At 41.7% G+C, this 13,199-nt stretch overlaps 1 protein-coding gene across 1 annotated transcript; it reads left to right on the top strand.

The window, feature by feature from the left end:
• Window positions 1-254: 254 nt before the first annotated feature.
• Window positions 255-1,079, top strand: LOC109193315. Its single transcript, XM_019344177.1, has one exon. It carries the CDS (start codon window positions 255-257, stop codon window positions 1,077-1,079), a length of 825 nt encoding a protein of 274 aa, XP_019199722.1.
• The last annotated feature ends 12,120 nt before the right edge of the window (window positions 1,080-13,199 follow it).

Here is a 13,199-nt window from a genome sequence, read left to right on the forward strand (position 1 = left end):
TTGAGGTTGTTTAGTTAGTTTAACCTATGCATCTGAGTTTTCCAGCTCAGATGTGGCATAACACCCCGCACTCTTATGTTGATTTTGGGATTTAATGAGAATTCATCTTTATTATATAAGCTTTAAAAGTTTCAAAATTTCGGGGTGTTATAACTACCTTGGATGAAAGTCTTGACCACATCCAACATTTTGCGGGTTTACCCTCTACTTCTGTACCTGAACCATACAGAGTTATCCATCCTGATGATCCCTCTATGCAGATAGACAGTGATGATGAGAAAATCCTGGCTGAAGGTTATGGTCCACAAGCCCCATCGTCTGATCCCACTAGATCCCTTACAGTGGAAGAGACAACACATCCAGACTCCACCACATTTAAAATTAGGGAAGTCTCCAAGCTGCTTGCATCTTCATCTGCTCCTGTGTCTGAGACAAGCAATTCGGTTTCTCCAAGTCCTACTGATCATTCTCCTACTAGAGAGAAAAGGAAATCCAAGCGTAAAGGTATTCCAGAAAAAGTGTCTGTGGAAATTGGTGATGACAATCTTGACACTGTTCAACCAGAGAAGAGACGAAGATCAGCTGAGTCGGTTAAGGCTGAAAGTGACCCACCTGTCCAACAGGTGTTTAAAACCTTGAGATCGTCAGTCAAGAATAAGGCCCCAGCGACTGTTTCCACCACTGCTACCAGAAAAATGAAAGCTTCTACAACTTCAAGAGGAATGAGTGTCACTCCTGATGTTCAAGCTGCTTCTGACAGTCCTGACACCACCATTTACAAGCCACAGTTTGTTTCTGCTACAGCTCAAGGCAAATGGTCAACTATGGTGCGACGAGAACTCATTGTTCAGCGATCAGTTGATGAGAATCAGTTAAATTCTGTCTGTGATGTATTACCCTTGCTCAGTGAGGTTGGCCTCATGAAGACTGTAACATCAATTTGCCCCTACTTGAAGCTGCTGACCTACGAGTTTTACTGCAATCTGAATGAAGAAATTGACAACCTTACGGGGACCCGGTGGCAGCAGATTTTCATCAGAGGAAAGTGGTATGTTTTCGGTCCAGACATGAATACATGATTAATGACTACTATGGCTTGAAGGCTGTTGATGAAGAAGAGATTACGGACTAGGATTTGGTTGCACGCACTCTCGCTGGTGGTCAGACTCCAGTATGGCCTACAGGTGATCCTGACACCTTGTCAAGCTCGGTGTCCACCTCTAAGTATGTTATCCTACACCGTATGGCGCTGCTCAATTGGCTCACATCTGCACACTTTCATACTGTAGGCAAGCAACTGGTTGCGCTTCTGTTCAGAATCGGCACCAAGATGTGTATTGATCTGGGAAGATGGATATTCTATCATATTCTCACCCTGATTTATCCAAGGGAACAGAAGGTAAGACTGCCTTATCCAAATCTCATTTATGGCATTTTGACGTCGCAGGACCTGGTGCCTATGCCAAGCGATATTATCACTCTATCTCTGCTATATACTGTTGATCCACGACTATTGATTGGCAAGCATATCCGGGATGTTACACCAGTTCATGCTCCATCATCATCTGAAGCTTGTACTAATGTTGAGGACTCGCCACATGCTAGAGATGTGCAGCTATCCCTCCGTCTGAAGGTTCGTGTGTCTGAGCTAGAGACTGTGATTATCACGAATCAGCTGAATGCAGCCCGTACTGAACTTGCGATCGCTCTGCTTCGTTTGAGCTTGACTGAGTCTGCTGTTGCTGAGAATGTGAAGTCTGACAGTGAAGGTCCCTCGAATGCTTAAATGTTCCTTTGTCTATCTTTGGCATAAAGGGGGAGTGCCTAAACTCAGGGGGAGTTTTTGTGTTTGTGTTTTTGTAGGACTGTTCGTATCTTCTGTCCCTGTCTGGGCGTGTGTTTGTGATGGGCCATGCTTTGTGAAGAATGTTACTTGTTTTTGTCCAGCACGACTTGTGTACTGTTATTTCTCTTATGGGTTGTAATTCATACTTATGTCCTTTATGCGACAGTTATCAGTTATTCTCTTCCTTTTTATCCCTAGATTATTGTTTTGTCTTAGTCGAGTTCTTTTGCAAAATAATAGCCAAAGGGGGTGTTTGTTAGTTTTTTTATTTTCTACAAAAAAACCCCAACATATAATTGGCAATATTATTATGGAAAACTAAGATAGGGTTTAGCTTGGTGTCTGTTTATTGTTACAGAAGACTAATTGATCAGGTTCATCAACAGACGCACTGACACTGAAGATCTGATAAAGGAAGATGTTTCCAAAATGTTGAACGCGGTTTGAGAAGACAGTTTTGGAAAGAAAATCAGCGGATCTGTTTTGGAAGGTATGGACCGAATCTTTAAGATTGCATTCTTCACAATTTGTCCTACCATCTACAATCAAAGATATTTTTGGAGAGTGTTCTTACCAAGGAAGTATAAGTATCCTTATTCGGTCAAGAATTAGGGTTACGGTTTTAAGAAGACGAAAACACTCCACGCTACACAGAGACTCATGTCCTTGATTATCATGCCTCTTCTCAAGACAATAAGTTCTTGGTGATAAAGATGAAGAACTTGAGAAGAATTATCGTTGCTTAAATAAAAGGACGCAAAGATCACCCAGTTGTGGGAACAACGTAGGACTGCGTCATTGAAGCGGACTGCATCAGAGTTAGCTCTCCAATTGAAGGGATTTCATTGGACTTCTGCATGCGTGGCTTTCCGACTTCAACAATCCACTAAGGTAGAGTTGGACTACTGTTGTTCTAACCAAAATAACTCAAACTTTATTGTCAACTAGAAAGGAAATTTTCACGAACTATTGGCCACTAAAGGCCTACAACGAGCTAACTGACTAAATGAAATCAAAGAAAATAGCGCGCCCAGTCGCTTATTTGTAGAACTTCTTGAGATGGTGGGCGTTCCACATGCGTTGTAACACCCCGAAATTTTGAAACTTTTAAAACTAATATGATAAATGTAATTTCTCATAAAATCCCAAACAGAGCATTACTAATTATAAGTGTACGAGGTGATATGCCACATATGAGTTGAAGAACTCAGATGCACAGGCTAAACTAACTAAATATCCTCAATACATCATCATGGCACGCAGACCGAAAGGAAAGACTATCTAACTAATCCACGATCTTCTAGCGCGCTCTGGGATCTACACGTCTGTACCTAAAAGCCAAATATATATGTTCAGCGAGAGATGCTGGTAATCCACTCCAACGCGTTGAAATACGATATAGGTATATATATATATATATATATATATATATATATATATATATATATATATATATATATGTATGTATGTATGTATGTATGTATAGACATAGGAAAATCATTTTGGAGCAGGAAGATATATATTTAGGAGACTCTAGCTTTTAAAAACGGGAATAGACTCAGCAAGTAAGGATAAGCACATCAAACAGTAATGAGCAGTTTAAATAGAGATAACATCATAAGGAATACGCATCAAGGTCACAGTTCACTTTCCAATTCCATCACATCAATATTCATTCATCATTCATAGCACATAACCCTTGATGGCGCCACGGGACCAATCGCATGCCCCGAACATGAGGGTTAATGCTTATAGCATTAACATGGCCCCGCAGCACCCTACCTCAGTACCGCGGTATGAGGGGAGTTGATCGCAACCAACCCTTTGAGAACCGCTGACGAACTCAACGTCGGATCACGATCCGACACACCGCTGACGCACCCAGTCGGTGGACCGCGATCCCCTTTACAAGGGGGGACTTACGACCCTACACACCGCCAATGGGTTCATCCGGTGGACCATAGCGGATCAAGCCCGACACACCGCGGAGCTATACTCAGTCGGTGGGCAAAGATCCTCGGAGACTATGGCCCTACACACCGCCGTCCCACCACCCGGTGGGTCGCAGCCAGCCGTAGCCCTACACACCGCCTGATTACTCGGATCGGTGGACTACAGCCTTCCTCAGCTTATTGGCCCTAAACACCGTCCTGGCGCGTTCTGGTCAGGTGGGTCATAGCACCGAGGCCCATGTGGACCGCAGCCCAAGAAGTGAATCACTGACCGCAGCCAGGAGAATGAACCGCAGCTCATAAGTAAACAATTTGACCGCAGCCAACTTCTGAACCACAGCTCAGGAACATCCCATTTGATCGCAACCAAATTGGGGCATCGTGCATCACATAACACATAGCAGCACGTAGTAGCACATAGGGAAGGGAAAGACATATAAATAAACTTACGTGTGATCATCCACATACTAAGAATAGTCCTAGGGGTTCATATAACTTCCACCTAGGTTAACGGGTTACCAATTCAACTATCATGCAATTCCTAAGACTTATTTATCCTACGAACGGTAACCGAACTATCAAACTAGACTTGAGCACGACAAACGGGGTCCGTTGGGACACCATGGGGAGTGGGGAACATCAAACGGGGAAGCTAAAGACCCGGGGTGGGGTACAGACCAGCGGGTAGCCGGTGGGTGGGGGCAGCGGGTTGCCGGCGGGCAGGCGGCTGCCCGCTGCCGGGCAGTGTCATTTTGGGCAGTGGGTAGGTGGCGGGTTCCCTTACCCCCAGCTACCCCCCACTGACTCTTTTCTCATATATTCGTCCTGGGAACCTTTGTGGAACCCAAAACCATGCTTAGACACTTTTAAACGCAAATAACGACACCACGTAAGCAATTAACGGATCAAAAGCGAGAATCACATAGGACTTATCCTATTACGACTTCTAAATATAAACAACACCCGAACATGTGAATTCCCACCCAAATATAAATCAAGAACATCACAATACAAATTCCCAATCCAACCTAGGGCTCTAATCCCACCCAAATCATCAAGAACATATTTTATCTTTAACATCAAGAAATATCAAGATTCGTCAAGAATCATCACATCAAAACCAAGAACTCCTTTTCAACATCAAGATCATCAAGATTATCAAGAAAGCATATAAATCATCTTATCAATCATCAAGAACATAACACAAATATCCTAGAAGAATTCATCAAGACACGAGAATATAGAGGGAGGCCAAGGAAGGAGATTATAGCGAAGAAAATAGGTTTTGTTGAGACATGGGTTACCTCTTAGCCTTAATTAATCATCCCTTGGCTATTAAGGTTCTTCCCTAAGATTTCCATCCGTTTTGATCTCCCTAGGCTTGGTGGTGGGGAGTCCCTTGGGAGTTCTTGTGTGGTGATATTTATTGTGGTGTGACTTCTGCGTGCCTCCTATGTCCTTTTATATATATATATATATATATATATATATATATATATATATATATATATATATATATATATATATATATATATATATATATATATATATATATATATAGGATTAAGGACTTGTTTTAGGGATAAGCGTCCATGGTGGACCATATTAATTAATTAAAGAGAATCCTAACCATAATCTGAATAGTAAAGGTATACTTTCTTTATTCCTAATAGGCTTATGACTCTAGTTTAGGCAAGGGTCCACGATCCGTGGTGGACCATGTTAATTAATTAAAGGGATTTCTAATCAAATTAAATCTTTTTTAATTATTATTAATGGAATTAATTAAATAATTAATTCGGGATTAAGGGCCGTAACACGGGGTGTTACATGTGCTCTATGGGTTCACCCTCCACGGTTTCCAACCGGTAGGTCCCGGGGTAAACCTCGCTTGCTATCTTGTAAGGTCCTTCCCATCTAATTGCCATTTTCCCACTTTCAATGGGGCGATTGGCCTCTCGATCTCTGAGCACAAGATCTCCCACTTGAAGGTATCTTACTTTGGCTCTTTTATCTTGATAACGTTTGGCAGCCTGCTGGTACTCGGCCATCGGAACGTAAGCCATGTCCCATCTTTCCTCTAGAAAATTCTTCTCAATTTGTAATGTTTCCTCGTTGCCCACATCATTGTATAAGAAGACACGCCGGCTAGGAACCAGAAGCTCGGTCGGGACCTTAACCTCAAATCCGTACGCCAGCGTGAAGGGGGTCTCCGCAGTCACCCTCCGAGGCGTCGTCCGGTAAGTCCATAAAACCTTCTCCAACTGCTCGACCCAAGTGCCACCCAACTCCTACAACTTCTTCCGCAACCCGTGCAGTAGGGTGCAGTTCAAATTTTCAATCTGCCCGTTCGCCTAGGGATAGGATACAGATACCTTGATGTGCCGAATCCCATTTTGCACACCAAATGCTGCAAAGGCTCTATTATCAAATTGCTAGCCGTTGTCCGTAAGCAACTGCTCGGGCAGTCCAAACCTGCATATAATGTTTTTCCATATGAATCAGCAACATTGATAATCAGTAATAATAGCTAAGGGCTCGGCCTCTGCCTATTTAGTGACGTAATCTTCGGCCGCTATGTAAAATCTTACCCGTCCGAGCGCTTGGGGAAGCGGTCCGAGCAAATCAACCCCCCATTAAGTGAACGGGATAGCTATGGTGACCAGGGTGTAAAAGGTGGCCGGTTGGGTACCCTTTTTGGCGAACGCCTGGCAAGTTGGGAACTTCATTACTTCGTCGATACAATCATTCACCATAGTCGGCCAGTAATAATCCTGGATAATGAACTTACGGGCCAAAGTGTTGGCTCCTTGGTGGGCTGCGCAAATCCCTCGGTGTGCCGCCGTCTTAACGAAATTGGCCTCCTCGGGGAGCAAACAACGCAACAGCGGGCCACCATAGGATCGCTTTTATAACTACCCATCTACCAATTCGAAGGATAGGGCCTTTCTTGTCACGCGGTCGGCATCCTCCTTGTTGTCGGGCAATTCTACTATTTGTTTGTATCTAATTATATCCGCCATCCAAGGCCACGCCATTAGTATGTATATCCCACCAGTCGGCTTCTTCAGGCCATTCAACTGACAAGCTCTCGTCTGGGTGTGCGGTGCATTCTACTATGAAATCCGCCAAGGCTTGGGCCTTAATGGATGGCTGAGGAGCGTATTCGATGCCATACTGGGTAAGCTCCATGGCCCACTTCAACAGTTATCCAGATGAAGACGGACTGCGCAACACACTGGACAGGGGCAAGTCGGTCAGTACCCGGACCTGGTGGGCCTGAAAATAAGGCACTAGCTTCCTGACTATGGCCACCAGGGCAAGTAAAATACTACTTCATGCTCAAGACCCAACTTATGCAAGCTCATACACATAGTTCTTAGCAACTTCTCTTTCTCATAAATTGGAAATCAAATACCATGCAATTTTCTCAATGCAACTAGATAATGATTTTCCAAAATAGATATAGGTTTTTGAAAGAATACTTAGGCTTACTTAGAGCCAATATGCCCTTAAATTCATGAAATGCTAGTAATTCTTTTTTACTGTAAACTATGAAATCATGTACTGGACATATCAAATTTCTCACATTCTTTGCAAAGCTTCTCAAGGAATATTAACAAATCTTTTAGCATGCTTCTCAATCAAAAATATCAAATAATAAGCGTACTTCTCTTCTCAAATAACACAACTCAGATACTTCAAATTTTCCTTCACTGTAAAACAATTACAGAACACAACATAGGCAATTTCCAACACAAATTCTACTGTAAATCATGCATTCTAACTCTGAATTCAACGAAACTAACTTCTACTAGTGCATCGTAACAAACCTGAGTGTCCGAGCCTCAAGGGCCCAAGAGTCCCAATCCGAATGACATGTAGCTGAGCCACAGAGGACCCGGCCAGAAACTAATTTGGCCTGGCGGGGCTTGAGAAACCCCGCCACTTGGCTCAGCCAAGCGGCGGATCATGCCATGATCGCCCTCTGGAGCTGTTGCTCCACGGTGCTAGCCAGCGGACCTCCTCGAGGTCCGTATGCTAGTACCGTGAGGCTATCTGGTGCACCAAATAGTGTGCACCAGAGCCCTTCTCTTCACCTGTAGACATTTTTATTGCAAAATAACACTCCCAAAACTTCACCAATCCATCATGGATCAACAATATCTTACAAATAGCTCAACCACAACAATAATCTAACATTTCTAAGCATTTAAGCCCCAATCTAGCCATTCACATAGTCAAAATAAATAGTTGGGAGTTCATGGGATATACCTTAGCTTCTTCTTGTCTTTAACCTCAAGAGCTTCACTCCTATGACCTCTAGCTAGGTCTTCTCTTCACCTTCTAGAACTCCAAGACCACCAAACAACAACAAACATACACAAACACAAACACACTCTTAATATAGGAGAAGAAATAGTAGAGATGGAAGATGGAAATGTCTGGTGAGGATGGAAAAGATGGAAGAATGAGATTTGCTTACTGTGAATTCCCTTTCTCTGCTAACAGACTTGGAGTGAAGGAGGCAAATGATGAAGATCAGGAGAAACAAGGCGATATTGTTCTATTTATATGGGTGCAAAACCCTAAGTTACAAATGATTGGGTGGAGGGCAAAAGAGTAATTTTGCTTGTTCTAAAATATCTCAGACAAAGCTTATAAAAATCTCATGGTTCATCTTGTATCATGGACCATGGTCTTAAAAATGATTTTGGGATAACTTGGGGTCAAACATAGAATTTCTAAAAATAGTTTCTAGTTAAAACACTTGGTTCAGGTTTCACAGGTTCCTTTCCAGTTTCACTCAGATTGGCTTTTTGGATCAAAATTTAATACATAAATGTACCAAAAACTTCGGATTTTCGAAATAGAATAATCTCGGTGTAGAATTTATTTAAAAACTAAATTTAAAATATTTCATTCAAACACCCGTTTTCGAAATAAAATATTTGAAAGAGTGAAAATGGCTATTTTGAAATTTATAAAATAAAATTTAGGAAAATTATTTTTGGGTTGTCACATTAGCAATGATAACAATGTGGTCGTTAGCCGGTGGTGTAACACCCCGTGTTACGGCCTTCAATCCCGGATTAATTATTTAATTAATTTCGTTAATAATAATTAAAAAGGATTTAATTTGGCTATGATTCCCTTTAATTAATTAATGTGGTCCACCAGGGATCGTGGGCCCTTGCCTAAACAAGATCTTAAGCCTATTAGGAATAAAGAGAGTAAATCTTTTACTAATCAGATTCTAATTAGGAGTCCTATACCTAATTATCTATTAGGAATGAAGGAAGTAGGCCTATACAATTCAGATTATGATTAGGATTCCTGATGCTATAAATAGGGGATTAGAAAGTATTAGAACCCTTACCACCATAGTTATATTACACAAAAGTATTCCCAAGGGGTTCCCCACCACCAAACCTAGGGAGATCAATCGGATGGAAATTTTAGGGAAGAACCTTAATAGCCAAGGGAGGATTAATTAAGGCTAAGAGGTAACCCATGTCTCAACAAAACCTATTTTCCTTGCTATAATCTTCTTCTTTGGCTCCCTCTCTATGCTTGTGTCTTGATAAATTCTTTATGTTGATTACGATATGATCTTGATAATTGATGAGATGATCTTATGTGTTGATCTTGATAATCTTGATGATTATAAGAGGATCTTGATAATTATGTGTTGTTCTTGATAAATCTTGATGTTCTTGATTTTAAAGATAAAGTATGATTTTGTGATTTAAATATGATTAGAGCCCTAGGCTGAATCGTGAATTTCGTATTGTGATATTCTTGGTTTATTTGGGTGGGATTTCGCATGTTCGGGTGTTGATTATGTTTAGAAGTCTTGTTAGGATGTGTTCAATATGATTCTTGGTTTTGATCCATTATTTGACTACGTGGTGTCATCGTTTGTGTTTAAAAGTGTCTAGACATGGTTTTCGGTTTCACAAAAGATCCTGGGACCTAAATATTGAAAAGGAGTCAGTGGGGGTAGGTGGGGGTAGGGGGACCCGCCACCTACCCGCTGCCCGAATTGACGTCGCCGGCAACGGGCAGCCGGCGGGGACACGACTGCCCGTAGGGCGCTTGCTGCCCAGAGACTCGTCGCCAGCGGGCAGCCGACGGGTGGTCCTCCACCCGCTAGATTTTTCCCACCTTGGGATTTTGACTTCCCCGTTTGATGTTCCCCGACCCTCGTGGTGTCCCGACGGACTCCGTTTATCGTGCCTAAAGTCAAGTTTGATGTTTCGGGTGCCGTTCGTAGGATAAAAGAGTCTTGTGTATTGCATGCTAGTTGAATTGGTAACCCGTTGACCTAGTCGAAAGATGCATGAACCCTTAAGATATTTTCTAGTACGTGGATGACCACACATAGGTTTCTTTATACTTTTTCTCTCATTCCCAATGTGTTAATGTAAATTGCAAGTACTTGCTATGTGATATGTGTGCATGACTCTTGGTTGCGGTCAAGTCGGTTCTCATAAGCTGCAGTCCACCGACTGAGCTCATCAGCGGTGTGTAGGGCTGCAGTTCACCAAGTGGGCCTCGTGTGCGGTAGTCCACCGACTGAACGCGTCAGCGGTGTGTAGGGCTACAGGCCACAAGGAAGGCCATAGTCCACCGACTGAGCTCGTCAGCGGTGTGTAGGGCTATGGTCGGCTGCGATCCACCGACTGAGCTTGACAGCGGTGTGTAGGGTCGTAGTCCCCAAAGATCATAGTCCAGCGACTGAATCCCTCAGCGGTGTGTAAGGCTATGATCGGCTACGATCCACTAACTGAGCTCGCCAGCGGTGTGTAGGATCGTAGTCCCCAAAAAAGGATCATAGTCCACCGACTGAACGCGCCAGCGGTGTGTAGGACTGGGATCCGCCGTTGAATTCATCGACGGTCTATACAATTGGCTGCGGTCAATTCCTTCATGCTGCAGTATGAGGTAGGGTGCTGCGGGGCCGTGTTAGCGCTATATGCGCTAAACCTCACGATTGGGGCATGCGATTGGTCCCGTGGCGCCACCAAAGTATGCTTGTGTGACAAAGATATGGATTAAATGATGATGTGAATGACATAAAAGTAAACTGTGATCTTAGATGCATATATGTATATGGTGTTATCTCTACATAGTTGATTATCATTGTTGAATGTGCTTATCCCTATCTGTCGAGTCTATTCCTGGTTTTAAAGCTAGAGTCTCCAAAGAATATATCTTCCTGCTTCAAAATGATTTTCCTATATCTATGTATATATATATATATATATATATATATATATATATATATATATTTACCTATAATGTATTTTAACGCGTTAGAGTGGGTTACCAGCATTATTCGCTGAACAGATATATTTGGCTTTCAGGCACAGATGAGTAGACTCCGGAGCGCGCTAGAGATCTGAAGCGTAGATAGTTAGTTTTCCTTTCGGCCTGCGTGCCATGATGATGTATTGACATTACTTTGAGGATATTTAGTTAGTGTAGCATGTGCATCTGAGTTCTCCAGCTCAGATGTGGCATAACACCCCGAACACTTATGTTTAGTAATGCTCTATTTTGGGATTTAATGAGAAATTACCTTTATTATATAAGTTTTAAAAGTTTAAAAAATCTGGGGTGTTACAGATGGTATCAGAGCCTAAGTTCGACCCTAAGACAATGCCTTTAAGATAAGACTTTAAGACATTAGGCTTGAACTTTAGCATGTTAAGCTTAAACTTCAGGTGTTTAGATATAGGGATCATAGGACGCGCGGTGAGATTGAGAGTTTATCGCTTTTTCTCACATACTTGTTCTCCATTCCTTTTGCTTGCCCTAAAAGTTGTGACATCCTTGCATACTGTTACCTGCCTTGTTGCATATCACTCTTTGATTACTAACAATTGATTTTGTTTAAATACCATACTTGTTTATTTGCTTAAACATGAAAGTTGAATTATGTTCCTAATTGATTTGTTTATAAACCAAGTCAGACATTGCATAATATTACTTAACTATTTGATCAAACGTGCGTTATTTGGATATTTGTTATTTGATAAAGTATTTTGGAACTTGTAAATTTTATTCGGCATATAATAGCTCACTTTCCCTAATCATAATCGATCAATTACTTTGATAATTATACTACTAATAGCTCGATAAGTACTTACATAAGTTTGCATGGAGGAAAATTGTGGGAACGTAGCTTTAGTTAAGAATGAGGAGGATGGGGTGTGTGATCCTTATGATATCTCATTGAATGTCTCCTGTGTCCCTTGTTAGTATCATAATAATGTGATTTCCTAAGATTTCCCATGCATTTAAATCCCTTTTATTGTTCATATGAGGACTTTCCCGAAGTGATTCCTTCTTCACAGTCACGTTCCAGTGGGGCCTTGGCAGGAGGTCGACCACCCACCACGTGCCCACTGCCACGTTCCAGTGGGGACTTAACAGGCGGTCAACCGCTGTTAGGAATATTTTGTAAATTTTGATGAGCCGAATGTATTTTTGAAAAATCAAGTAGTCCCCATTTTTATTCTATTTGAGTCAGTTTAAGTGTGCGGAGTATGGTGCACCCATATCATGCAACCCATGTACAAGTCTGGAAAATCACAAGTTGATTTTAGATGTTAAGCGGGATTACAGCTTAACATAATTATGATGCGGATAAGTCACCAAGAATTATGCTAGAGGAGTTGGAAGAAATGTGTGTGAGATATGCCAAATGATCCTAAGTTCGAATCTTAAATGAAGCATTTTTAACTTGCTTGAGAGACTAGCTTGGACCGTATGAGAGACTAACCTCCACCGTATGGGAGACTAGCTCAAGTATATTTGACCGTAAGGGAGACTAGCTAAGTCTTGGAGACTAACTGGGAGACTAGCCAATATGGAGACTAAGTAAGGAAAATGCACAAGTCTCACAAAAGCCATGCACCAGATGAAGAAACACACCAAGTATGGTGGACCAAGCCTAAATTCGAAACAGAGCATCTCACCATGAACAACTATGAAGTTTTTACAGAGGTTCCAGTATATTATTTTACAAGGATCATGAAGGAGAAAATATCTGATATATTTTCATCTGAATATCAAAGTTTTTACGGTGAAACAGGAGACGCTCGAAGAAGGCTGATTCGCGGAGAATTTATTTTATACTCAAGCAAGAATCAGCAGATAAATTATTTAATCAACTTGACATGTCAGAACATTTATGAAGGACAAGAAATATCAAGCTTGCCGCGCTGAACTTATTCAAATTTTGGAGGCTACAAAATTCAAGACACGGCAACGGGCAAATTATTCAAATCATCTGACAAAAGGAGAAAAGACATCTACCTAATATTTCAGATCAAGTTGACAATATTATTTGATCAACTACAATTCAAAATGGACGATCGAGATCGAAAGTT

This window comes from Ipomoea nil, unplaced genomic scaffold (assembly GCF_001879475.1).
Source record: "Ipomoea nil cultivar Tokyo-kokei standard unplaced genomic scaffold, Asagao_1.1 scaffold1868, whole genome shotgun sequence".
Lineage (NCBI taxonomy): Eukaryota > Viridiplantae > Streptophyta > Magnoliopsida > Solanales > Convolvulaceae > Ipomoea > Ipomoea nil.

What these genes read in the sequence shown, in the direction of transcription:
- LOC109193315 (XM_019344177.1), top strand. Translation starts at nt 255, where the DNA reads ATGCAGATAGACAGTGATGATGAGAAAATCCTGGCTGAAGGTTATGGT.